Here is a 27,698-nt window from a genome sequence, read left to right as displayed (position 1 = left end):
TATATAACTTTATTATGACTGAGTTTTATTTCACACACACATTCATTTAAATAAGATCAAGTCAAGGCAAAGCTCTTGTCTTGTGCACTGAGGAATACTGAGGTTGATGGTGTAGCTCTGAGGCATCGAGGCTCTCCGCTCTCCGCAGCAGAGGTTTGCACTCCAAGGCTCCGCAGCGTCACATGACGGCACAGCTCGCCTCATTGGATAGATCCTTGAAAGCAAAGCAGCAGCGGTAACATATTTCATCAGTGACCAACGGGGGGTGGGGGGGGGCACATGCTGGGTCCTGGTTTGGCTGAGCATGCAGTTAGTGAGAGAAATGGCAGAAGAGCCTGCAGCACTTAATTATTGAATTAAGAGCACAAGTTATTTTCTCCATGAAACTAACTTGGCTTCATAGTTTAAGAAAAAAGTAATTATTCACTGTTCATTGTTGTGCAGAGAATGAATCACAAACAAGCATATCTCTCTGGAAGTAAGCAAACACTGAGCACTCCTCTATATAAAAGTAATTAATGAAGTTAATATGGCCCAACTCCAAAACTACTGTGGCCTGTACGACAAAACCCGGTCAGCAGACCCTGGATATGTTTGAGTTATCTGGCTTAACTAACCCTAACAAATGAGATCTCGCTGAGCGGTCCTACTACGCTGGTTATCAACTCTGTAAATCAACCCAGGGTTTCTCTGTCCGGCAGAGAGCGCGTTCACGTGAAAGGGGCGGGGTTAGCAACATTTGACCAATCACAAACATGGTCAAGCGTACTGACAGCGCAGCGTCATACTTCATGAACGAAAAGTAAACTATCACGGTAGACAAATATGAAAAAGTTAAACTTTAAACATCCATGACGTAAACACATAATCCAGGATAAAAGCCACATAGCTGCACCTGCAAGGTGCAGAAAGAACAGCTGGTAAAAAGAACTACCGAGTGTTTGAATGTGTACATTGACAGGTTTATAATATCACTGCCCCATCTAAGACATGAGTGGATCTGACTTTAATACTCCACTACTCATAGTACTAAACTCCTGGTACTAGGATGGGTTAAAAGCAGAGAACAAATGTCACTGTGTGTACGGTGTGCTCTGCATGTGTGACCATTAAAGAGGGTTTCATCCCTCCCAATTATATTATTATAATAACATTTGAGTGTTTCGTCAACTTAAAATGTTGTTTTAAATAACACTTCTGCATACAGTATGCAACAATGTAAGTGTTGCACGGCCAGATACGGCTCGTTGAGGCTGACAAAGATAAGGTCTTATATGATATATTATAATGTGATGTGATATGATTGATGCTGTGATCTTATGAATGATAAGTAGGACACGTCAGCGTCTGCACTCACAGTGTACGCAACAGTCAGAGTTACTTTGCTCCGGTTACTTTTGTTGTGGCAGATATTTAAGTAAGCTTGTTTAACGCAAATATTATAATTGTCAAATTGCTCTAAAGATGGGCAGTGACATTCTATTAATTGTCATATTCACACAGTCTGTGATTTTTGTCTGCCGTCTTTCCTGCATACAGCAGTTTAAACTGTATTTCCTTTACCCATGAATATGACTTGATAGCTTTACTCTCTGCACACTGAGCTCTGATTGGTCAGCAAGCGGTGCTTTCACTGAGTTGATCTCTTATCTGGAACATAACCTGCACCGGATCAGTGTTCAGCATGGAGATCTACCATTTAGACTGTAAGTGTAAATATGCACATTGACATTGAATTTTATCTCGTTGCACTCGTTTATTTATTTGTGTCTATTTTTTTACTGCAGTGAGAGTTGCCAAATACATTTTGTTGTACTTTGTATGATGACAATAAAGATATATTCTGTTCTATTCTACCCCGTTAAGAAGTGAACCAGCGTCGTAGGACCGAAAACTCAGAGTTAACCCTGAAGTTACCTCGCTACCCGCAAATCCTGCTTCGTAGTACAGGCCACTGATCTCTTCAGTGTTCTCTCTTTTCTTTTTCCTCTTTCTGTTCTTCCTCATCACTTCTCAGATTTCTTTTGTTGAATCACTCCAGCTACTCTGGCCTGCAAGAGTCTACTTGTGAAAAGCACTGGTAAAAATGATTGTATTACTTTACACGTTAGGGCAATGTAGCCGTCTGATAAGTAGCCTATAATACATATAAAACCAGAAAGGGTTTATCAAACGTGACGCACACAGGCAGCTGTGTTTAGAGCCAGTTAGAACCGTCAGGTAAAGGATGTATCCTGGTTTTTTATTTATGTTATGTATTTATCTGGCCTCATTGCTGTGATGTGTGAGAGTAACTTACGTGGATTTAATAGTACCGCATAGTTTAGCAAATAAAAGTGACCAATCTCCCAGCTAACGCTGTCTGTGTAGTATTTTGTAACCTAACGCCCCAAACAGCGACCGTCTGTTAAACGCTATCGATTCAAACAGGAACGTTTTATTAATATTTTGTTTCAAGCTCTCGTCTTTAGTAAAAACAAAACTAGTCGAAGGGGAAATGCTCCCAGGGGAATCTGATCCACCTTCAGGTGCTGAGACAGCTCGGTCTCTCTTCAGCTGTGTGAGCCGCGGTCTGTGTGAACGCCGCTCCGCAGTTTAATGCAGGGCCGTAGCTGCGTTTTTAACGGGCCTAAGATGATATTAAAATGATTCACTTTGAATGAATGTACTGCTTGTTTAGTTGCTTGAGAAGCTTGTGGACATAGTGTAGGTTTGTTTCTACAAGTACAGTTTTAGGGACACAAAAGTTAGGGGGCAGCTGCTCTACAGTGGGGGGCATCTGCCCCCCCTTGCCCCCCTGTAGATCTGCCCCTGCTACGTATTCATGTTACAGAAAACCATACACATGTATCAAACCCTAGTCTGTATACTGAGACAGATGACATTACCGGAATGAGCGCTCCATGGTTCATCCTGAGAACAGTGAGGCAGCCCACTGTCTGACCAAGCACGTTTAGCAGTTTGTTAGTACAACACAGAGGCAGCCATCATGTGAAACAAGCCATGCATGTGTGACTACACAGAGGTACAGGTACAGGCAGACAGGGGGGGGGGGGGGGGGGGGGGGTACCTACTGTACAGCACGCAGTCTGCTCTGCTCTCAAGAGACTGAACAACACTTCTTTCTCTTTGGCTTCAATGCGGGGAAGAGAAAAACAGTGACGTTAAGTTCCATGTACAAACTCTTTGTATCTGTAAGAAAACGTCCTCCTGTTTTTTTATTTTTTTATTGAAGACACATAGAAAAGACATTTGGTACATTGATAGGGACCACAGTTCAAAGCTACTAGTAACCATTTAGTCTCTACTATTGTGCATCAATTGACAAGCCATACATAGTTGATTTTCACTTGAAGGCATACAATATTTAAACCACCTTCACCGAGTTGTATCTGTTGTAATCTTCTGGGCACCCAAATATGGGGACAGACTTTCACAGTGAGTGAGAGTATTTTTTAGATATCCTCAAAAAACTTCTGCCAAAAGGATAATACTAATGGGCAGGAGAAGAACATATGGGATAGGTTGCAGGGAGAGGCTTGACATTTGTCACAGATGTCAATAACAGTGGGATATATTTGTGACAGTCGTGCCTTTGAGAAATGAATCCGAAAGCTATGTTACGCTCTGAAAACTGAAAACTAGGCTTATTGCCATAAATATGATGATGGATTATCAGTAATCATTTCAAAGTGACACATAGACATTGGATTAACCTTCAGCAGTGTTTTAATGCCATTGAACACAACTTTTGATCAGAAAACAGCAAAGGTAAGAGGTATTTACCGTTTTGGCTACGTAAAGCTACGTTGTGTGTTGTCTGGGTTTGCCTTCGCTGCCCTGAGTTCTGGTCGCACAGTGATGATACTTATACCTCGAGAAACTAATTCCAGTTTGTTCTTCCGAAACTATGGTTGGGAGAATATTTTCCAAGCGACGTGCTAAAGCCTTAGCAACTATTTTCGCATCCACATATATTAAGGAAAGTGGCCTATAAGAGCTGCAGACTTATGAAGGCTTGTCTTAAAGTGGGAGGAAGAGAGCCATTCCGCAGAGATTCCTTATACACCGAGTGTATTAATGGGGCCAATTCAGATTTACATCTTAAAAGAAATTCTACTGGGAATCCATCAGGGCCAGAAGCTTTTTTAATTTGCATGTTATTTATAGCGAGGATGATCTCGCCTAGGGTTAATGGAGAATCAAGTTCTTTTGAAACATCAGGACCTATGGTAGGGAAATTGAGATTGTCTAAGAAAGCGCCCATCTCAGAAGTGTCGATTCAGACTTGTATAGAGAAGAATAGAATGAGCCAAAGACTGAGTTAATGGTACTAGGATCGGTATGCACCGTGCCTGATACATCTTTTATCTGGAGGATCATACGTGAGGCTGCCTGACGACGCAATTGGTGGGCCAAAAGGCGGCTCGCCTTATCACCATGCTCATAATACGTTGAACGCGAGCGTAAAAGAAGGTGCTCTGCATCAGTAGTTGTCACTTTGGAAACAAGTTTGGCATCGATGAAGAAATAATCAATTCGAGAAAAGGATTTGTGCATAATGAGAAAAGAAGGAATATTCCTTAATGCAGGGGTTATAGAATCTCCAGGGATCAACGCAGCCGTTCTTGGACATGAAATCAGAAAGCGTTTTTGACACGAGTAATGCGGTCAGCGTTTTAGGAGAAGAACGATCTAGCCTGGGATTGACAACGAGGTTCATATCCCCTGCAAATATAAGCAGGTTTTTATGCAATGACGGGAGACATTCAAAAAGCTTGTTCATGAAGTGTGGGTTATCAAAATTTGGGGCATAAATATTGACTAACAATACAGGAACGTGTGCCTGAGATAATTAAATATCTGCCATTGTCATCCGCTATACCCTTGGAAGATGTGAAATTAACAGACTTACCAATTAAAATGTCAACCCCTCTGGACTTAGAGTTGAAGTTTGAATGGAACACCTCAGAAACCCATGGACACTTAAGCCTGACCTGGTCTGTGGTGCGCATATGGGTTTCTTGTAGAAACATTATGTCTGCATTAAGTCGTTTCAGATGAGCAAATGCCCTGGATCTCTTCAAGGGGCCTTTAATGTTCCAGCTTACTGTACAAACCTCACAGGTGAGCCAGTAGGAGCGATTCCTAAATTGCTAGTATTGGTGGACATTTACTGAGGACTTTCTATACAGAGAAAACTGAATATGAAGCTCCACCCCGAAAGAGACAGAGGGAAACCAAGCAATAATAAACAAATAAAATAAAAATACCTCCTGTTTTATAACTCCGTGTGTTTACCTGTCTCCGAAAGTGCTGGATGTCACTGCCTGCAACATACTCTTCATCAAACAGTTCAGCTTCCTCATCCCCTCTGTGCTGCATACACACCCTGCGCTCTGCCATTTCCTGGAAAAGGGATCACATGACTCCGATGATGAGTTCCATTCTACACTAACAGCTGAGACAAAATTATTTTAGGTAGTACTCTAAACAAACACCCCTCCAAGATGGCGGCGTGCTAGGTGGCAGCAGTTCCCGGTAAATAATTTCCCAAACTGGGATCACTAAAAGTATATCTTATTATTCTTACAAATGGATGGATTGATGGATCTAGAACACTGATGAGGGTATGACCCAGATTCTCTGAGGCCACTGTGGCTCAGGAGGAGTTTTCACCCATCGGTAAGGCGATGGTTTAAACCCCAGCCCCTGGGGTCAACATGTCAAACTGTCCATACTGCAGTTTTTGTGAGTGTGTGTCAAAATTTTTGGCTCCTTATGAGCACAGTATAGTACACTGCCATGAGTATGTGTGAAAACTGACTTTTGACTGCAGTGATTAAAGCAAACTCCCGGAATGTAAACACTGCTCAACCTACCTCATGGTCCTGGTTGAGGAGAATCACCCTGACATCAGTGACAGGGACCCAGCTATTCTGGCCCTGCAGAACCAGGTCCCCAGGATCAGCTTCCGCCTCAGCCCCTGCTGCCCAGATCTGACACACACACACACACACACACACACACACACACACACACACACACACACACACACACACACACACACACACACACACACACACACACACACACACACACACACACACACACACACACACACACACACACACACACACACACACACACACACACACACACACACACACACACACACACACACACACACACACACACACACACACACACACACACACACATTATAGTTTGCTTTGTCTGCAGGGAAGCTGTGGAGAACACAGTAACAGTGAGCACTCACTGTGAGCATCTGGCCAGCAGAAAGGCTGCAGGAGGGGGGGATGTGGAATGAGAGGTCTCCAGAGTGGGGGTATAATCTCCGGACCACCCAACCCCCCAGCGGTTGCTCCTGGAGACGATGACATGAGACAAACAAGCAGTTTAATATATACATGTCATTTTGTTGCATAATAGTGATGTTCTGCAGGGGGTCCCACTTTGAGTCCACTCAAAAAGCCATCTGAACACATCATGAGAGAGAGTGAAGCACAGCAGTCTGAGAAGGGGGGGGGCTGTGTGTCATAATGACATTGTTGAGAAAACCAAGGTAATGCTCTTTTCTAAAGCTAAAAAGACTCCAGAGACTGCTTTGGATATTGTGACTATGCAAGGAGAAGTACTCCAAGTGGTTAGCTGTTATAAATACCTTGGTATCTGGCTTGATGATTGTCTTACTTTTAAACTTCATGTCAATAACCTGCTTAAAAAGCTGAGGGTTAGGCTAGGTTTCTTTTTCAGAAACAAGTCCTGTTTCTCTTTTGAAGCCAGAAAAAGGCTAGTCTCTGTGACCTTTTTACCTGTGCTGGACTATGGTGATCTGATCTATATGAATGCACCTGCCCATTGCCTGATCAAGTTAGATGCCGCCTATCACAGTGCTCTGAGATTTGTTACTAACTGTAAAGCACTTACTCATCACTGTACCCTGTATGCCAAGGCAGGTCTGCCTTCACTTACTGTACGGAGGCTCAGTCATTGGTACATATTCATCTATAAAGCCATGCTGGGTAAACTACCAACTTATATCTGCTCTTTGATCTCACGGAGAGTGGCAAGTAGCTATTGCCTGAGATCCCAGGATGTGTTTTTATTACATGTGCAAAGTGCTAGGACTGTTTTAGGTAAAAAAGCTTTTATGTGCGCTGCTCCTCTAGCTTGGAACACTATGCAAAAAACATTGAAACTGAGCATTTTGGTTCCCTTGCATCATTTTAAAGCGCGGCTGGATGAAATGTTATTAGATACCTGTCATTGTGAATAGGTTGCTAATTTATACCCCTGTAATTATGTTGTGATGTCCTTTTTGTTTTCTGTTGTTTTTATGTGTAACCAATGTACCGCAGGTCTCCCTTGAAAAAGAGATCGTTGATCTCAATGGGATTTTTAACCTGGTTAAATAAAGGCTACAAACATTAGGAATAGGCCTATGTCACACTTCCTGCTTCCGGAACGTTAAAAATCGCCGAGCAGTATACACATACCTCCGGTAGTTAGTTACCATAGTTACGTGACAAACTATGGACGCCTCCTCTCGTCGCTGTTATTGTAGTGTACCGGGCTGCTCAACGTCAAAACAAAGACAGCTGTACCTCAGTTTTCACGATTTCCCGAAAAACGAACTCCTCCACAAGTCTTGGGTGAGGCTGATAAGGAGGGATGAAGGTCCCTCGTTTAATGTTCTCAGGGGTAGCACTTTTGTCAGCAGTTTGCACTTTGACAAGGAGAGCATATACGTCTCGAAAAGTGGGCGGAAGAGGCTAAAAACGATGTTACACCAAGCCGGTTTCCCTGGAATAGCTGGGGGGAGAATCGGACTCTTCGCCAGTCAGTTTTTGCGTTAATGCACGCCCTGGAGTAAGTGAGGAGCTTCAGGCTTGCACGAACAGCCCACCGCCTCAGACGACCGAGAACCCGCCTCAGACCACAACTACTATGCCCGCAACTCCTCTGGTGTAGTGGATGCTGCTGCTACTGAAACCAACAGGCAACTGGAAGCTAAGATCAGGAGTTTTGAAAGTCAACTGAGGGACATTTCTTGTACACTGAACATCAACAGGTATTGTGCGACTGACGAGGAATTCCGATTCTACACCCGATTTCCGTCAGAGAAAGTGTTTTGGTCGTTTTGGGAATCCGTCGCCCCCTCAGCTTCCAGATTAGTGTATTGGAGCAGAGCCCAGAGGACAAGTGATGCCATGGCACTAGAGAAACCGAGCCCTAACAGGAGGCTAGCACTTGTGGATGAACTCTTTCTCTACTGCTGTCAAGTTGCCGTTGGCATGAACGAGAAAGTGATTGCTGACATCTTTGGCATCAGTATCACTACAGTGAGCAGAGTGATAATTACATGGACTAATTATCTATACATTGTTTTGGGGTCAGTGCCAATTTGGATGACAAGGGAACGGGTGCAAGCAACAATGCCACAAAAATGTGTTAGTTACTGTCCAAATGTGCGAGTGATTCTAGACTGCACAGAGATCAGATGTGAGGCACCATCATCAGTCACCCTCTAGTCTGACACGGCAGTCAGGGATCCTCCGCCTACTTGAGCCTGGAGATGCGTGCATGGCTGACAAAGGCTTTGTCATTGACCAGATGCTGTCTGAAGTTGGGGCAACCCTCGTAATCCCCCCATTCAAAAGAGGCACCAGGTTCAGCAGAGAGGACACTGAAAAAACCCAGAGCATCGCCCGACCAAGGATCTTGGTGGAGAGGGCCATCAGAAGGGTAAAGGAATATCATATCTGGGACACAACCTTTCCTTTGACCCTTTCAGGCTCTGTCAATCAGCTATGGGCAACTTGTTGCTTAATGTCTAACTGTCAAGGCCCTTTAGATGTGAAGGGTGATTTCCCAGTGTGAAACCATCCATCCATCCATCTTCTCCCGCTTATCCGGGGTCGGGTTGCGGAGGTAGCAGTTCCAGCAGAGAGCCCCAAACGTTCCTTTCCCTGGCCACATCAACCAGCTCTGACTGGGGGATCCCAAGGCGCTCCCAGGCCAACGAAGAGATATAATCCCTCCACCTGGTCCTAGGTCTACCCCTCGGTCTCCTCCCAGCGTAGTAATCAGCAGCGAACCGCTTCAACACGTGTATTTTGGTGTATTCACGGCATTCATTTTGTTATTCTACAGTATTGTTGTTTTATAGTTATTTGTTAATGTAAATAACCCAATTTGTGTTCTTTGAAATTGAAAAGGATATCGCATTGTGTTTGTTACTTTTGTTGCAGTTGTATATGTCTTAAGTGTCATTTGGCTTGGCTTCCTATTTATGGACATGCTTTTATTTTGAAGGAGAGTTAGTGCAGTTGACAGGAAGTTGTTGTTGCTTTGGAAACAACGTGACGGAGATTAACGGAGAAAAGTAATATCTACATATAAAGACGGAGAAAGTAAACGATAACGTTTATGGTTAAGTGTTAGCACCCCCTGAAGAGGCACAAGCTCTTACGTTGCTCTTATATTGGAGATTTCAATAAATTCAATTTGAAGAAAAATGGGAAATAAACGAAAAAACAAACAAAACGAATATCCGAATAACGAAATTGAAACCCGAATAGTACTCCAACGAAAGAATATTCGGGTACAGCCCTAGTCCACACGGCAGTGTGCGTTGAAGCTTGCCGGCGGGCGTGTCTGAAGCTCGACCAACAACCAATCACATGAATCTCCCGCCCTGGACACACAAGCACGCGGTTTGATTGGCTAGACTCGAGCTTGTACTGGCATATGATTGGATTGGCTGACGCTTCCGTTGAAGCTTGAAAAGTTGAACTTTTCTCAACTTTTGAAGCAAGCAACGGAACCACAATGCAGTTCGGCAAAGCGTGACGTCACCCCATTCAAAGTGAATGGGAAGCTGCGTTGAAGCTTCAACGCACGCCGCCGTGTGGACGGGCCGTAACCGCTCAAAGTACTTCATGATGATGGAGGTGAGTGCCACTGGGCGGTAGTCGTTGAGGCTGATTTTTGAGGGACAGGAACGATGGTGGAGTGTTTGAGGCATGTGGGGACTACAGACTGCAGCAGGGACCTGTTGAAGATGTCTGTGAACACCTCTGCCAGCTGAACTGCACACACCCTGAGAACACGGCCAGGGATGCCAATGGAAAATATGTATTTGTGTCTTGAAGCAACGGGTGTGTGGGACATTTGAGCTAAGAATTCATGCTAAAAAGTGGGAATAAAGTTCCCCACTGTCCAGTGGCATTACAGTCTTACCGTCTCAGAGTTGTTCTTCAGTCTGATATATTTCCCGTCCATGTCGACTCCGGCCACGCTCACAGAGCCGTGCTGTGTTGCATGGCTGCTCGAGGCTCCCTCGTGTTTCCGCTTCTTCCCTCTAAGCTGCCGGCTGCTGTGTTCATGTGTCCGAGGGACGGCTGAGTGCTGGGAGGGGCTGGGGGTTAGCTGCAGTCTGCGAAGAAAATCTGATTTATTTGGATTAAAAGAGACCAAGTCACATTTAATCCATATAGCCTAATATCATAAAGTACAAATATGCCCTCATTAATAAATTAAAAAAAGTCCTTGCAGCTGCAACATTAAGTTATTTCAACATCAACAGGCGCCGCCATGACCCCTGAGCCGGACTGGGAGCAGAGCAGCAGCCGGGCTCTGCTCCTGATGTATGACAGCAGATTGTACAAAGATGACATCCGTACCTCTGCTCCTCAGCTTCCAGCATCTTCCTGTAGGCATTGATCTCCATGTCCAGCGCAAGCTTAACATCCAGCAGGTTCTCGTAGTCTACCAGCTGGGTAAACATCTGGCTCCTGATGTTCAGCAGCTCCTGCTCCTTCTGACCCAGTCTCTGCTGCCACACCTCACGCTCCTTGTCCAGAGTCCTCTCCAGATCATGAAAGCTGCCCTCCAGCAACATTTTCTGACGGAGAAAGGAAAAAGAATAAGACGACAAATGCTGGCAAGAGAGAATCAACAAAGCAAATCAAAGGGAATCTTCGGGTTATAGTCAAACAGGTTTTACACCACTGCCGTTGCCCCATACTTCAGCTGCCCTGCTTGGATCATCTTCCAATACATTTTTACCTCAAGTTCAAACCTGAGGTTTAGTGGCTGCACAGGTGAGACCTGAGCCTGGCGTTCTGTAAACAGATGTGTGTGTGTGTTCTGTAAACACAGGTGTGTGTGTGTGTTCTGTAAACAGATGTGTGTGTTCTGTAAACAGACGTGCGTGTTCTGTAAACAGACGTGCGTGTTCTGTAAACAGACGTGTGTGTTCTGTAAACAGATGTGTGTGTTCTGTAAACAGACGTGTGTGTTCTGTAAACAGATGGTGTTCTGTAAACAGACATGTGTGTTCTGTAAACAGATGGTGTTCTGTAAACAGACGTGTGTTCTGTAAACAGATGTGTGTGTTCTGTAAACAGATGGTGTTCTGTAAACAGATGTGTGTGTTCTGTAAACAGACGTGTGTGTTCTGTAAACAGACGTGTGTGTTCTGTAAACAGATGGTGTTCTGTAAACAGATGGCGTTCTGTAAACAGATGTGTGTGTTCTGTAAACAGACGTGTGTTCTGTAAACAGATGTGTGTGTTCTGTAAACAGATGTGCGTGTTCTGTAAACAGATGTGCGTGTTCTGTAAACAGACGTGCGTGTTCTGTAAACAGATGGTGTTCTGTAAACAGACGTGTGTGTTCTGTAAACAGATGTGCGTGTTCTGTAAACAGATGTGTGTGTGTTCTGTGTGTGTTCTGTAAACAGATGGTGTTCTGTAAACAGATGTGTGTGTTCTGTAAACAGATGGTGTTCTGTAAACAGATGGTGTTCTGTAAACAGATGTGTGTGTTCTGTAAACAGACGTGTGTGTTCTGTAAACAGATGGTGTTCTGTAAACAGACGTGTGTGTTCTGTAAACAGATGTGTGTGTTCTGTAAACAGACGTGTGTTCTGTAAACAGATGTCTGTGTTCTGTAAACAGATGTGTGTGTTCTGTAAACAGACGTGTGTGTTCTGTAAACAGACGTGTGTTCTGTAAACAGATGTGTGTTCTGTAAACAGATGTGTGTTCTGTAAACAGATGTGTGTGTTCTGTAAACAGACGTGTGTTCTGTAAACAGATGTCTGTGTTCTGTAAACAGATGTGTGTGTTCTGTAAACAGACATGTGTGTTCTGTAAACAGACGTGTGTTCTGTAAACAGATGTGTGTTCTGTAAACAGATGTGTGTTCTGTAAACAGACGTGTGTTCTGTAAACAGACATGTGTGTTCTGTAAACAGATGTGTGTGTTCTGTAAACAGACGTGTGTTCTGTAAACAGACATGTGTGTTCTGTAAACAGACGTGTGTTCTGTAAACAGACGTGTGTTCTGTAAACAGATGTGTGTTCTGTAAACAGACGTGTGTGTTCTGTAAACAGACGTGTGTGTTCTGTAAACAGACGTGTGTTCTGTAAACAGATGTGTGTTCTGTAAACAGACGTGTGTGTTCTGTAAACAGACGTGTGTGTTCTGTAAACAGACGTGTGTGTTCTGTAAACAGACGTGTGTGTTCTGTAAACAGACGTGTGTTCTGTAAACAGACGTGTGTTCTGTAAACAGACGTGTGTTCTGTAAACAGACGTGTGTTCTGTAAACAGACGTGTGTGTTCTGTAAACAGACGTGTGTGTTCTGTAAACAGACGTGTGTTCTGTAAACAGATGTGTGTTCTGTAAACAGACATGTGTGTTCTGTAAACAGATGTGTGTGTTCTGTAAACAGACGTGTGTTCTGTAAACAGACATGTGTGTTCTGTAAACAGACGTGTGTTCTGTAAACAGACGTGTGTTCTGTAAACAGACGTGTGTTCTGTAAACAGACGTGTGTGTTCTGTAAACAGACGTGTGTGTTCTGTAAACAGACGTGTGTTCTGTAAACAGATGTGTGTTCTGTAAACAGACGTGTGTGTTCTGTAAACAGACGTGTGTGTTCTGTAAACAGACGTGTGTGTTCTGTAAACAGACATGTGTGTTCTGTAAACAGACGTGTGTTCTGTAAACAGACGTGTGTTCTGTAAACAGACGTGTGTTCTGTAAACAGATGTGTGTTCTGTAAACAGACGTGTGTGTTCTGTAAACAGACGTGTGTGTTCTGTAAACAGACGTGTGTGTTCTGTAAACAGACGTGTGTGTTCTGTAAACAGACGTGTGTGTTCTGTAAACAGACGTGTGTTCTGTAAACAGACATGTGTGTTCTGTAAACAGATGGTGTTCTGTAAACAGACGTGTGTGTTCTGTAAACAGACGTGTGTTCTGTAAACAGATGGTGTTCTGTAAACAGACGTGTATGTTCTGTAAACAGACGTGTGTTCTGTAAACAGATGTGTGTGTTCTGTAAACAGACGTGTGTTCTGTAAACAGACGTGTGTGTTCTGTAAACAGATGTGCGTGTTCTGTAAACAGATGTGTGTGTTCTGTAAACAGATGTGTGTGTTCTGTAAACAGATGGTGTTCTGTAAACAGACGTGTGTGTTCTGTAAACAGACGTGTGTTCTGTAAACAGACGTGTGTTCTGTAAACAGACGTGTGTTCTGTAAACAGACGTGTGTGTTCTGTAAACAGACGTGCGTGTTCTGTAAACAGATGTGTGTGTTCTGTAAACAGATGTGTGTGTTCTGTAAACAGACATGTGTGTTCTGTAAACAGATGGCGTTCTGTAAACAGACATGTGTGTTCTGTAAACAGACGTGTGTTCTGTAAACAGACGTGTGTTCTGTAAACAGATGTGTGTTCTGTAAACAGACGTGTGTTCTGTAAACAGACGTGTGTGTTCTGTAAACAGACGTGTGTGTTCTGTAAACAGATGTGCGTGTTCTGTAAACAGATGTGTGTGTGTTCTGTGTGTGTTCTGTAAACAGATGGTGTTCTGTAAACAGATGTGTGTGTTCTGTAAACAGACGTGTGTTCTGTAAACAGATGGCGTTCTGTAAACAGATGTGTGTGTTCTGTAAACAGACGTGTGTTCTGTAAACAGATGTCTGTGTTCTGTAAACAGATGTGTGTGTTCTGTAAACAGACGTGTGTTCTGTAAACAGACATGTGTGTTCTGTAAACAGATGTGTGTGTTCTGTAAACAGATGTGCGGGTTCTGTAAACAGATGTGCGTGTTCTGTAAACAGATGTGCGTGTTCTGTAAACAGATGTGCGTGTTCTGTAAACAGACGTGTGTGTTCTGTAAACAGATGTGTGTGTTCTGTAAACAGACGTGTGTTCTGTAAACAGACGTGTGTTCTGTAAACAGATGTGTGTTCTGTAAACAGACGTGTGTGTTCTGTAAACAGATGTGTGTTCTGTAAACAGACGTGTGTTCTGTAAACAGATGTGTGTGTTCTGTAAACAGACGTGTGTGTTCTGTAAACAGATGTGTGTGTTCTGTAAACAGACGTGTGTTCTGTAAACAGACGTGTGTTCTGTAAACAGACGTGTGTTCTGTAAACAGACGTGTGTTCTGTAAACAGATGTGTGTTCTGTAAACAGACGTGTGTGTTCTGTAAACAGATGTGTGTGTTCTGTAAACAGACATGTGTGTTCTGTAAACAGATGGTGTTCTGTAAACAGATGGTGTTCTGTAAACAGACGTGTATGTTCTGTAAACAGACGTGTGTTCTGTAAACAGATGTGTGTGTTCTGTAAACAGACGTGTGTTCTGTAAACAGACGTGTGTTCTGTAAACAGACGTGTGTGTTCTGTAAACAGATGTGCGTGTTCTGTAAACAGATGTGCGTGTTCTGTAAACAGATGGTGTTCTGTAAACAGACGTGTGTGTTCTGTAAACAGACGTGTGTGTTCTGTAAACAGACGTGTGTTCTGTAAACAGACGTGTGTTCTGTAAACAGACGTGTGTTCTGTAAACAGACGTGTGTTCTGTAAACAGACGTGCGTGTTCTGTAAACAGATGTGCGTGTTCTGTAAACAGACGTGTGTGTTCTGTAAACAGACGTGTGTTCTGTAAACAGACGTGTGTTCTGTAAACAGACGTGTGTTCTGTAAACAGACGTGTGTTCTGTAAACAGACGTGCGTGTTCTGTAAACAGACGTGCGTGTTCTGTAAACAGACGTGTGTTCTGTAAACAGACGTGTGTTCTGTAAACAGACGTGCGTGTTCTGTAAACAGATGTGCGTGTTCTGTAAACAGACGTGCGTGTTCTGTAAACAGATGTGTGTGTTCTGTAAACAGATGTGTGTGTTCTGTAAACAGACGTGTGTTCTGTAAACAGACATGTGTGTTCTGTAAACAGACGTGTGTTCTGTAAACAGACGTGCGTGTTCTGTAAACAGATGTGCGTGTTCTGTAAACAGACGTGCGTGTTCTGTAAACAGACGTGTGTTCTGTAAACAGACGTGTGTTCTGTAAACAGACGTGTGTTCTGTAAACAGACGTGCGTGTTCTGTAAACAGATGTGCGTGTTCTGTAAACAGACGTGCGTGTTCTGTAAACAGATGTGTGTGTTCTGTAAACAGATGTGCGTGTTCTGTAAACAGATGTGCGTGTTCTGTAAACAGATGTGTGTGTTCTGTAAACAGATGTGCGGGTTCTGTAAACAGATGTGCGTGTTCTGTAAACAGACGTGTGTGTTCTGTAAACAGACGTGTGTTCTGTAAACAGACGTGTGTGTTCTGTAAACAGACGTGTGTGTTCTGTAAACAGATGTGTGTGTTCTGTAAACAGACGTGTGTTCTGTAAACAGATGTGTGTGTTCTGTAAACAGACGTGTGTGTTCTGTAAACAGACATGTGTGTTCTGTAAACAGACATGTGTGTTCTGTAAACAGATGGTGTTCTGTAAACAGACGTGTATGTTCTGTAAACAGACGTGTGTTCTGTAAACAGACATGTGTGTTCTGTAAACAGATGTGTGTGTTCTGTAAACAGACGTGTGTTCTGTAAACAGACGTGTGTGTTCTGTAAACAGATGTGCGTGTTCTGTAAACAGATGTGTGTGTTCTGTAAACAGATGGTGTTCTGTAAACAGACGTGTGTGTTCTGTAAACAGATGTGTGTGTTCTGTAAACAGATGGTGTTCTGTAAACAGATGGTGTTCTGTAAACAGACGTGTGTGTTCTGTAAACAGATGTGTGTGTTCTGTAAACAGACGTGTGTTCTGTAAACAGATGGTGTTCTGTAAACAGACGTGTGTGTTCTGTAAACAGACGTGCGGGTTCTGTAAACAGATGTGCGTGTTCTGTAAACAGATGTGCGTGTTCTGTAAACAGATGTGCGTGTTCTGTTTACAGATGTGTGTTCTGTAAACAGACATGTGTTCTGTAAACAGATGGTGTTCTGTAAACAGATGGTGTTCTGTAAACAGATGTGTGTTCTGTAAACAGACGTGTGTTCTGTAAACAGACGTGTGTGTTCTGTAAACAGACGTGTGTGTTCTGTAAACAGATGTGCGTGTTCTGTAAACAGATGTGTGTGTGTTCTGTGTGTGTTCTGTAAACAGATGGTGTTCTGTAAACCGATGTGTGTGTTCTGTAAACAGACGTGTGTTCTGTAAACAGATGGTGTTCTGTAAACAGATGTGTGTGTTCTGTAAACAGACGTGTGTTCTGTAAACAGATGTCTGTGTTCTGTAAACAGATGTGTGTGTTCTGTAAACAGACGTGTGTTCTGTAAACAGACATGTGTGTTCTGTAAACAGATGTGTGTGTTCTGTAAACAGATGTGCGGGTTCTGTAAACAGATGTGCGTGTTCTGTAAACAGATGTGCGTGTTCTGTAAACAGATGTGCGTGTTCTGTAAACAGACGTGTGTGTTCTGTAAACAGATGTGTGTGTTCTGTAAACAGACGTGTGTTCTGTAAACAGACGTGTGTTCTGTAAACAGATGTGTGTTCTGTAAACAGATGGTGTTCTGTAAACAGACGTGTGTGTTCTGCAAACAGACGTGTGTGTTCTGTAAACAGACGTGTGTTCTGTAAACAGACGTGTGTTCTGTAAACAGACGTGTGTTCTGTAAACAGACGTGTGTTCTGTAAACAGACGTGCGTGTTCTGTAAACAGATGTGCGTGTTCTGTAAACAGACGTGTGTGTTCTGTAAACAGACGTGTGTTCTGTAAACAGACGTGTGTTCTGTAAACAGACGTGTGTTCTGTAAACAGACGTGTGTTCTGTAAACAGACGTGCGTGTGTTCTGTAAACAGACGTGCGTGTTCTGTAAACAGACGTGTGTTCTGTAACAGACGTGTGTTCTGTAAACAGACGTGCGTGTTCTGTAAACAGATGTGCGTGTTCTGTAAACAGACGTGCGTGTTCTGTAAACAGATGTGTGTGTTCTGTAAACAGATGTGTGTGTTCTGTAAACAGACGTGTGTTCTGTAAACAGACGTGTGTGTTCTGTAAAACAGACGTGTGTTCTGTAAACAGACGTGCGTGTTCTGTAAACAGATGTGCGTGTTCTGTAAACAGACGTGCGTGTTCTGTAAACAGACGTGCGTGTTTCTGTAAACAGACGTGTGTTCTGTAAACAGACGTGGTTCTGTAAACAGACGTGTGTTCTGTAACAGACGTGCGTGTTCTGTAAACAGATGTGCGTGTTCTGTAAACAGACGTGCGTGTTCTGTAAACAGATGTGTGGTGTTCTGTAAACAGATTGTGCGTGTTCTGTAAACAGATGTGCGTGTTCTGTAAAAGATGTGTGTGTTTCTGTAAACAGATGTGCGGGTTCTGTAAACAGATGTGCGTGTTCTGTAAACAGACGTGTGTGTTCTGTAAACAGACGTGTGTTCTGTAAACAGACGTGTGTGTTCTGTAAACAGACGTGTGTGTTCTGTAAACAGATGTGTGTGTTCTGTAAACAGACGTGTGTTCTGTAAACAGATGTGTGTGTTCTGTAAACAGACGTGTGTGTTCTGTAAACAGACATGTGTGTTCTGTAAACAGACATGTGTGTTCTGTAAACAGATGGTGTTCTGTAAACAGACGTGTATGTTCTGTAAACAGACGTGTGTTCTGTAAACAGACATGTGTGTTCTGTAAACAGATGTGTGTGTTCTGTAAACAGACGTGTGTTCTGTAAACAGACGTGTGTGTTCTGTAAACAGATGTGCGTGTTCTGTAAACAGATGTGTGTGTTCTGTAAACAGATGGTGTTCTGTAAACAGACGTGTGTGTTCTGTAAACAGATGTGTGTGTTCTGTAAACAGATGGTGTTCTGTAAACAGATGGTGTTCTGTAAACAGACGTGTGTGTTCTGTAAACAGATGTGTGTGTTCTGTAAACAGACGTGTGTTCTGTAAACAGATGGTGTTCTGTAAACAGACGTGTGTGTTCTGTAAACAGACGTGCGGGTTCTGTAAACAGATGTGCGTGTTCTGTAAACAGATGTGCGTGTTCTGTAAACAGATGTGCGTGTTCTGTAAACAGATGTGTGTTCTGTAAACAGACATGTGTTCTGTAAACAGATGGTGTTCTGTAAACAGATGGTGTTCTGTAAACAGATGTGTGTTCTGTAAACAGACGTGTGTTCTGTAAACAGACGTGTGTGTTCTGTAAACAGACGTGTGTGTTCTGTAAACAGATGTGCGTGTTCTGTAAACAGATGTGTGTGTGTTCTGTGTGTGTTCTGTAAACAGATGGTGTTCTGTAAACCGATGTGTGTGTTCTGTAAACAGACGTGTGTTCTGTAAACAGATGGCGTTCTGTAAACAGATGTGTGTGTTCTGTAAACAGACGTGTGTTCTGTAAACAGATGTCTGTGTTCTGTAAACAGATGTGTGTGTTCTGTAAACAGACGTGTGTTCTGTAAACAGACATGTGTGTTCTGTAAACAGATGTGTGTGTTCTGTAAACAGATGTGCGGGTTCTGTAAACAGATGTGCGTGTTCTGTAAACAGATGTGCGTGTTCTGTAAACAGATGTGCGTGTTCTGTAAACAGACGTGTGTGTTCTGTAAACAGATGTGTGTGTTCTGTAAACAGACGTGTGTTCTGTAAACAGACGTGTGTTCTGTAAACAGATGTGTGTTCTGTAAACAGACGTGTGTGTTCTGTAAACAGATGTGTGTTCTGTAAACAGACGTGTGTTCTGTAAACAGATGTGTGTGTTCTGTAAACAGACGTGTGTGTTCTGTAAACAGATGTGTGTGTTCTGTAAACAGACGTGTGTTCTGTAAACAGACGTGTGTTCTGTAAACAGATGTGTGTTCTGTAAACAGACGTGTGTGTTCTGTAAACAGATGTGTGTGTTCTGTAAACAGACATGTGTGTTCTGTAAACAGATGGTGTTCTGTAAACAGATGGTGTTCTGTAAACAGACGTGTATGTTCTGTAAACAGACGTGTGTTCTGTAAACAGATGTGTGTGTTCTGTAAACAGACGTGTGTTCTGTAAACAGACGTGTGTGTTCTGTAAACAGATGTGCGTGTTCTGTAAACAGATGTGCGTGTTCTGTAAACAGATGGTGTTCTGTAAACAGACGTGTGTGTTCTGTAAACAGACGTGTGTGTTCTGTAAACAGACGTGTGTTCTGTAAACAGACGTGTGTTCTGTAAACAGACGTGCGTGTTCTGTAAACAGACGTGCGTGTTCTGTAAACAGACGTGTGTGTTCTGTAAACAGACGTGTGTTCTGTAAACAGACGTGTGTTCTGTAAACAGACGTGTGTTCTGTAAACAGACGTGCGTGTTCTGTAAACAGATGTGCGTGTTCTGTAAACAGACGTGCGTGTTCTGTAAACAGATGTGTATGTTCTGTAAACAGATGTGTGTGTTCTGTAAACAGACGTGTGTTCTGTAAACAGACATGTGTGTTCTGTAAACAGATGTGTGTGTTCTGTAAACAGATGTGCGGGTTCTGTAAACAGATGTGCGTGTTCTGTAAACAGATGTGCGTGTTCTGTAAACAGATGTGCGGGTTCTGTAAACAGATGTGCGTGTTCTGTAAACAGACATGTGTGTTCTGTAAACAGATGTGTGTGTTCTGTAAACAGATGTGCGGGTTCTGTAAACAGATGTGCGTGTTCTGTAAACAGATGTGCGTGTTCTGTAAACAGATGTGCGTGTTCTGTAAACAGATGTGTGTGTTCTGTAAACAGACATGTGTGTTCTGTAAACAGACGTGTGTTCTGTAAACAGACGTGTGTTCTGTAAACAGACGTGTGTGTTCTGTAAACAGACGTGTGTGTTCTGTAAACAGACATGTGTGTTCTGTAAACAGATGGTGTTCTGTAAACAGACGTGTATGTTCTGTAAACAGACGTGTGTTCTGTAAACAGACATGTGTGTTCTGTAAACAGATGTGTGTGTTCTGTAAACAGACGTGTGTTCTGTAAACAGACGTGTGTGTTCTGTAAACAGATGTGCGTGTTCTGTAAACAGATGTGTGTGTTCTGTAAACAGATGGTGTTCTGTAAACAGACGTGTGTGTTCTGTAAACAGATGTGTGTGTTCTGTAAACAGATGGTGTTCTGTAAACAGATGGTGTTCTGTAAACAGACGTGTGTGTTCTGTAAACAGATGTGTGTGTTCTGTAAACAGACGTGTGTTCTGTAAACAGATGGTGTTCTGTAAACAGACGTGTGTGTTCTGTAAACAGACGTGCGGGTTCTGTAAACAGATGTGCGTGTTCTGTAAACAGATGTGCGTGTTCTGTAAACAGATGTGCGTGTTCTGTAAACAGATGTGTGTTCTGTAAACAGACATGTGTTCTGTAAACAGATGGTGTTCTGTAAACAGACGTGTGTGTTCTGTAAACAGATGTGTGTGTTCTGTAAACAGACGTGTGTTCTGTAAACAGACATGTGTGTTCTGTAAACAGACGTGTGTGTTCTGTAAACAGATGTGCGGGTTCTGTAAACAGATGTGCGTGTTCTGTAAACAGATGTGCGTGTTCTGTAAACAGATGTGCGTGTTCTGTAAACAGATGTGTGTGTTCTGTAAACAGACATGTGTGTTCTGTAAACAGACGTGTGTTCTGTAAACAGACGTGTGTGTTCTGTAAACAGACGTGTGTGTTCTGTAAACAGACATGTGTGTTCTGTAAACAGACGTGTGTGTTCTGTAAACAGACGTCTGTGTTCTGTAAACAGACGTGTGTGTTCTGTAAACAGACATGTGTGTTCTGTAAACAGATGGTGTTCTGTAAACAGACGTGTATGTTCTGTAAACAGACGTGTGTTCTGTAAACAGATGTGTGTGTTCTGTAAACAGACGTGTGTGTTCTGTAAACAGACGTGTGTTCTGTAAACAGATGTGTGTGTTCTGTAAACAGATGGTGTTCTGTAAACAGACGTGTGTGTTCTGTAAACAGATGTGTGTGTTCTGTAAACAGATGGTGTTCTGTAAACAGATGTGTGTGTTCTGTAAACAGATGTGCGGGTTCTGTAAACAGATGTGCGTGTTCTGTAAACAGATGTGCGTGTTCTGTAAACAGATGTGTGTGTTCTGTAAACAGATGTGTGTGTTCTGTAAACAGACATGTGTGTTCTGTAAACAGACGTGTGTGTTCTGTAAACAGACGTGTGTTCTGTAAACAGACGTGTGTTCTGTAAACAGATGTGTGTGTTCTGTAAACAGACGTGTGTGTTCTGTAAACAGACATGTGTGTTCTGTAAACAGATGGTGTTCTGTAAACAGACGTGTATGTTCTGTAAACAGACGTGTGTGTTCTGTAAACAGATGTGTGTGTTCTGTAAACAGACGTGTGTTCTGTAAACAGACGTGTGTGTTCTGTAAACAGATGTGCGTGTTCTGTAAACAGATGTGTGTGTTCTGTAAACAGATGGTGTTCTGTAAACAGACGTGTGTGTTCTGTAAACAGATGTGTGTGTTCTGTAAACAGATGGTGTTCTGTAAACAGATGTGTGTGTTCTGTAAACAGATGGTGTTCTGTAAACAGATGGTGTTCTGTAAACAGACGTGTGTTCTGTAAACAGATGTGTGTGTTCTGTAAACAGACGTGTGTTCTGTAAACAGATGGTGTTCTGTAAACAGACGTGTGTGTTCTGTAAACAGACGTGCGGGTTCTGTAAACAGATGTGCGTGTTCTGTAAACAGATGTGCGTGTTCTGTAAACAGATGTGCGTGTTCTGTAAACAGATGTGTGTTCTATAAACAGACATGTGTTCTGTAAACAGATGGTGTTCTGTAAACAGACGTGTGTGTTCTGTAAACAGATGTGTGTGTTCTGTAAACAGACGTGTGTTCTGTAAACAGACATGTGTGTTCTGTAAACAGATGTGTGTGTTCTGTAAACAGATGTGCGGGTTCTGTAAACAGATGTGCGTGTTCTGTAAACAGATGTGCGTGTTCTGTAAACAGATGTGCGTGTTCTGTAAACAGACATGTGTGTTCTGTAAACAGACGTGTGTTCTGTAAACAGACATGTGTGTTCTGTAAACAGACGTGTGTGTTCTGTAAACAGACGTCTGTGTTCTGTAAACAGACGTGTGTGTTCTGTAAACAGACATGTGTGTTCTGTAAACAGATGGTGTTCTGTAAACAGACGTGTGTTCTGTAAACAGATGTGCGTGTTCTGTAAACAGATGTGTGTGTTCTGTAAACAGACATGTGTGTTCTGTAAACAGACGTGTGTTCTGTAAACAGACATGTGTGTTCTGTAAACAGACGTGTGTGTTCTGTAAACAGACGTGTGTGTTCTGTAAACAGACGTGTATGTTCTGTAAACAGACGTGTGTTCTGTAAACAGATGTGTGTGTTCTGTAAACAGACGTGTGTGTTCTGTAAACAGACGTGTGTTCTGTAAACAGATGTGTGTGTTCTGTAAACAGATGGTGTTCTGTAAACAGACGTGTGTGTTCTGTAAACAGATGTGTGTGTTCTGTAAACAGATGGTGTTCTGTAAACAGACGTGTGTGTTCTGTAAACAGATGTGTGTGTTCTGTAAACAGATGGTGTTCTGTAAACAGATGTGTGTGTTCTGTAAACAGATGTGCGTGTTCTGTAAACAGATGGTGTTCTGTAAACAGATGTGTGTGTTCTGTAAACAGACGTGTGTTCTGTAAACAGACGTGTGTGTTCTGTAAACAGATGTGCGTGTTCTGTAAACAGATGGTGTTCTGTAAACAGATGGTGTTCTGTAAACAGACGTGTGTGTTCTGTAAACAGATGTGCGTGTTCTGTAAACAGATGTGTGTGTGTTCTGTGTGTGTTCTGTAAACAGACGTGTGTTCTGTAAACAGATGGTGTTCTGTAAACAGATGTGTGTGTTCTGTAAACAGACGTGTGTTCTGTAAACAGATGTGTATGTTCTGTAAACAGATGTGTGTGTTCTGTAAACAGATGTGCGTGTTCTGTAAACAGATGTGTGTGTGTTCTGTAAACAGACGTGTATGTTCTGTAAACAGACGTGTGTTCTGTAAACAAATGTGCGTGTTCTGTAAACAGACGTGTGTTCTGTAAACAGATGTGCGTGTTCTGTAAACAGATGTGTGTGTGTTCTGTGTGTGTTCTGTAAACAGACGTGTTTTCTGTAAACAGATGTGTGTGTTCTGTAAACAGACTTGTGTGCTGTAAACAGATGTGTGTGTGTTCTGTGTGTGTTCTGTAAACAGACGTGTGTTCTGTAAACAGATGTGTGTGTTCTGTAAACAGATGTGTGTGTTCTGACCCACGTCTCTCTGGGCCTGCTGCAGCTGGGCACTGAGGCTCTCCACTCGGAGCCGGCTGCTTTCCAGCTCGTCTTTAGTGGCTGACGCAATGTTGTTCTTCTCCAATGCAGCCTGCTGGGCATTCTGCAGCTGTAGCACAGGACGGAATTCTATATCAGAATATATACTATATAAGTCATTAAGGAGCTTTTGGAAACACATCATCCTAGCTTCTGTTTTTGAACCTTGGAAGTGAAGGTCCGGTGGAGCTCTTCTCTGTACTGCTGCAGCTGGGTCTCATGGTCCTGGCGGAGCTGCTGCATGGTGTCCGACAGTTTACCCTCAAACTCCCTCTGCCGGCCTGAGTCCACCTCCACCAGACGACTCTCATGGCAGCTTCGGATCTCTAGGATCTCCTGCAAAACATCCACTTAACAACTGAGCTGATACAAAAAATAAACATATTAAATCAGGAAAGACATGAATTGGTGGAATTTAATATTGCTAGCCTGCTTAGCAGCAGGTGTTTTACTTACCAGCTCGGTGATGTTCCTCTGGAGCTCCAGCTGTTCTTTGAGTGTCTGCATCTGGTTTTCTAGGTCCACTCTCCACAGGATCTCAGAGCTCAGCTGGTTCTTTGTCTCTGACAGAACCCCCTCTACCTGGTGAAAGCCCCCACCCCCAACAAACACAGTTAGAACATTTGGAAATATTAGCCTGATCTCTGTTAAAGTCATCGCTTTTAAAAGGTGTGATGCACATTTGTTTCCCGGAGTATAGTGCTTGAATGCATACATGTCAGAAGCATGGGTCATTCAAGTTTTAGAGGAAACAGCAGTGCTGCTGCTCGCCTGCCCCACCACCACCCCAGCTTACTATCCCCCGAGCCGTTATATTATCATCACTCAATTTTCTGTGTAAATCTGTGGAGTGATGAGGCCCGAGCCAAGATGCCAAACTCAAACTATATGCTGCTTCTAATAAACATATAAAGAAACACGGGAATTGTCTGACTGAACTTACAAAACTGACAATGAGTCTAAACCAACCAACAGTATCTTTATGGGAACAACCACCACCTCCAATATTTATAATGGAGGGATCATAGTTTACTATGTTAAAGGTAGGGTAGGTAAGTTTGAAAAACCGACTCGAGATACACTTTTTGTTATATTCCATGGAATGCTCTTAGATCCCGATAGCAATGAATATCTTAAGTGCTTTGACAAAAAATCCATAAAAAGATGTCATCTGTGGAAGCTGTAGTACTGTAAAAAGTACGACCAATCATTTTAGCCGGCCCGGCTAAAATAACTGGATGGCCTACCTGCCTGTCAGCCTTCCATCTGTGCACAAACTTATCTCGTGCCCTCATTGGTCATGTGCGTGTTCGTGTGTGTTGGAGGAGGGGCTCTGTAAGGAAGTGGCAGATTTTCTCCGGTTGTGTATTTTCAAATTCTAGCAATCTCGAGTCGGTTTCTCAAACTTACCTACCCTACCTTTAAGCAAGTTAAGTTAAGCATTTCTTTTGAAAATCCGATGACATGTCAGTCTGTGCCACAATTCTCACCCAAGGTTACAAAGCGTATTAAGACAATTGTTCAATCATAATTTAGATGATTTTAGTGAGAGAATACATATCCAACAGATTCTGATAAATGGGTAGTGTTTCCCCTACCATTGTCCTTTAAGGCGCAGCGCCCCGCCAACGGAGCCCTGCACCCCCCCTGAAATTCAATGTGTTTTTTTTGTTGTTTTTTATATATATATATATAGCACCAAATTGCAACTGAAGTAATCTATGTACGGTCACTTTTCACATTGAACATGTGCTCTTTTATTAAATAAACTTATGTTATTTATCCAATTGATGTGCATGTTTCAGTGTCTGACTTGTTTATTTCCTGCAGATTTGACTCGGATAACGACTGACTTTCATTTTAAGTTGTGAGTTTAGTGTGTTTGACCCTAAGAAACACTGATGCATTCATCAATAACAATAATCCACAGCTCCTGTCTCTGCTCCAGAGATATACCACTATGTTTGTTTGTTTCTTGTGTTTTTTTAGTTGTTTATTTTTAAACAGAGCCCAGCTAGCTATTTATTTTCTGATTTCAATCATTATGGAACGCTAGGCTAAGCACATCAGACATCTAGTATCATCCTTCGGGCATTTTATCATTTCGGATACCTTTTAGGGCAAATTAGCTGACCGATCAACATAATGTAACCTGGTCAGACAACAACATTTTCTAGAAAACAGACAAGCAGGTTATTTTGATTATACTACCAAGAGTAAAACCTTTTTTTTTTTTTATTATCCTAGTTGGGACTCAAACTTGGACATCATTACACCTGCAGTTAGCCCTGTACGTCAGTTAGCATCAGTTCCTACGTTTTCCAGCTGGCCCTGCAGATCAGCAAAGTCGTCGTGGAGTCTCCTGTTCTCAGACAGCAGATTCTTGTACTCTGCATCCTTGCAGCTTAAAGTTGCTTCAACTTTCCTCCACTGGGCCAACGCATTCGCCAGATCACTCTCCTTCTTCTGGTTCCTGAAGGTGGAGAACATGAGAACAAAGAAGGTTGATTACATTGGTCAACACAGCAACGACGACATGAAACCCCCTTTCATTTCTTGCCATGTACAAGACACTGCAATGACATGAATCCCCCTTAAGGGGGCCCCATGCTAGTAGCGCGCTGTCAAAAGCTTCATAATTTCAGCTCCGTAACTTCAGTTCCGTGTGTGTGTTGGACCATATAAAGTTTATATGATAAACAAAATATGTTCAACAAAACGTACCTTACAAATGGTTATAGCCTTAAAGTATTGTGCATCTGCTCTAATAGCAAAGTATACATTTCAAACCATATTCAGATTAAGGATCAATGTTCAGCTTAGTAAAGTGTAACGACATGTTTGGCCCCCAGCGGAGCACATTATAAAAGTACCCATCAAAATATAGTTAAAGTGGCAAAAGTAAAGTAGTCATTGTGCAGATTGGTCCATTTGAGAATAATATATATGATATGTTTTATAATGATTGATCATTAAAGTGTTCTCAAAGCTGGTAAAGGTGCAGCTAGTTTGAATGACTTTGTATACTGCAGGGTAGCTTGTGAATTTACTCCAGGTGGAACTAAAGTCTGATTTAACACTTGATTATATTTCACATCATTAATCCAGATCTGTAGTAACTAAAGTAACTAAAGGTATTAAATACATGTAGTGGAGTAAAGTACACAATTTACCTCTGAACTGTAGTGGGGGTAGAAGTATTAAGTAGCAAATAATGAAATACTCAAGTAAAGTACGTTACACCACTGCTTCCGAATCTTATTCTACAGAGGGACAGTCATGTAGAAATATGTTCATTTGTTTTCTACAGCTGCTTGCTTCCAACTCCAATCAGGACTGCATTACATCACTTCTGAGTGGAATCCTGAGCTGATACAGCTCCAGCACCTGAGTGCACCTACATTCTCACGCTTTACCTGGCTTGGATCTTTCTGTAATCCACGCAGAGATTTCCATAGTCGATCTGCAGACGGGCCCTCTCTCCGGCCAGGCCGTCCAGGGACTTCCGGACATCGGCCAGCTCCTCCTCGTACAGCCGCCGCACGTTGCCCATCTCTCGGCTTTTCGACTCATCCTTTTCCTCCAGCTGGAACAGTATTGAAGACCTCTCACTCTCCAGCTCTTGGACCCGGTGGATGTAGTTGGCGAGGCGATCGTTGAGGTGTCGCAGCTCCTCCTTCTCCTGGCCGCGCAGCAGGCGGGGTCGGGCTGGGGCTGGAGGCGGGCAGGCCGCGCTGCGTGCGCCCAGCACCGGCTGCGCTGTGGCGGCCGGCGGAGCGGCCGCTGGAGGCAGCTGCAGCGGGAGTGGCAGCAGCGGGGGTGGCAGCAGCGGGGGTGGAGGTGGCAGAGGCCATGATGCTGGAGGCTGGACAGTTCTGCAGTCAAAGTCGGACAACCAGTCGGACAGTTCAGCCTGACACTATGGGCGGCCGAAAGGTAACGTGAACACTCAGGGATGCGATGATATTTAGAATGAATACAAGTCACATTGAAACGCCGCTGTAAAATGCATCAATGGTGGCAGCACAT

The 27,698-nt window shown here is 42.9% G+C and overlaps 1 protein-coding gene across 1 annotated transcript; it reads right to left on the bottom strand.

The window, feature by feature from the left end:
- On the bottom strand, positions 1–27,698 carry LOC117491141 (lamin-L(III)-like). The gene is given in 12 exon segments (XM_034141003.1): positions 1–214; positions 5,302–5,409; positions 5,883–5,999; positions 6,281–6,388; positions 10,267–10,462; positions 10,710–10,930; positions 23,614–23,739; positions 23,835–24,005; positions 24,126–24,251; positions 25,986–26,142; positions 27,086–27,369; positions 27,371–27,698. Coding segments are annotated over 12 exon segments (1,803 nt in total). The 5' UTR covers positions 27,524–27,698; the 3' UTR covers positions 1–178.

The sequence above is a fragment of the Trematomus bernacchii genome, unplaced genomic scaffold (assembly GCF_902827165.1).
Source record: "Trematomus bernacchii unplaced genomic scaffold, fTreBer1.1, whole genome shotgun sequence".
NCBI classification, from domain to species: domain Eukaryota; kingdom Metazoa; phylum Chordata; class Actinopteri; order Perciformes; family Nototheniidae; genus Trematomus; species Trematomus bernacchii.
The sequence above is the reverse complement of the archived record's forward strand: the minus strand, read 5'-3'. Positions and strand labels throughout refer to the sequence as shown.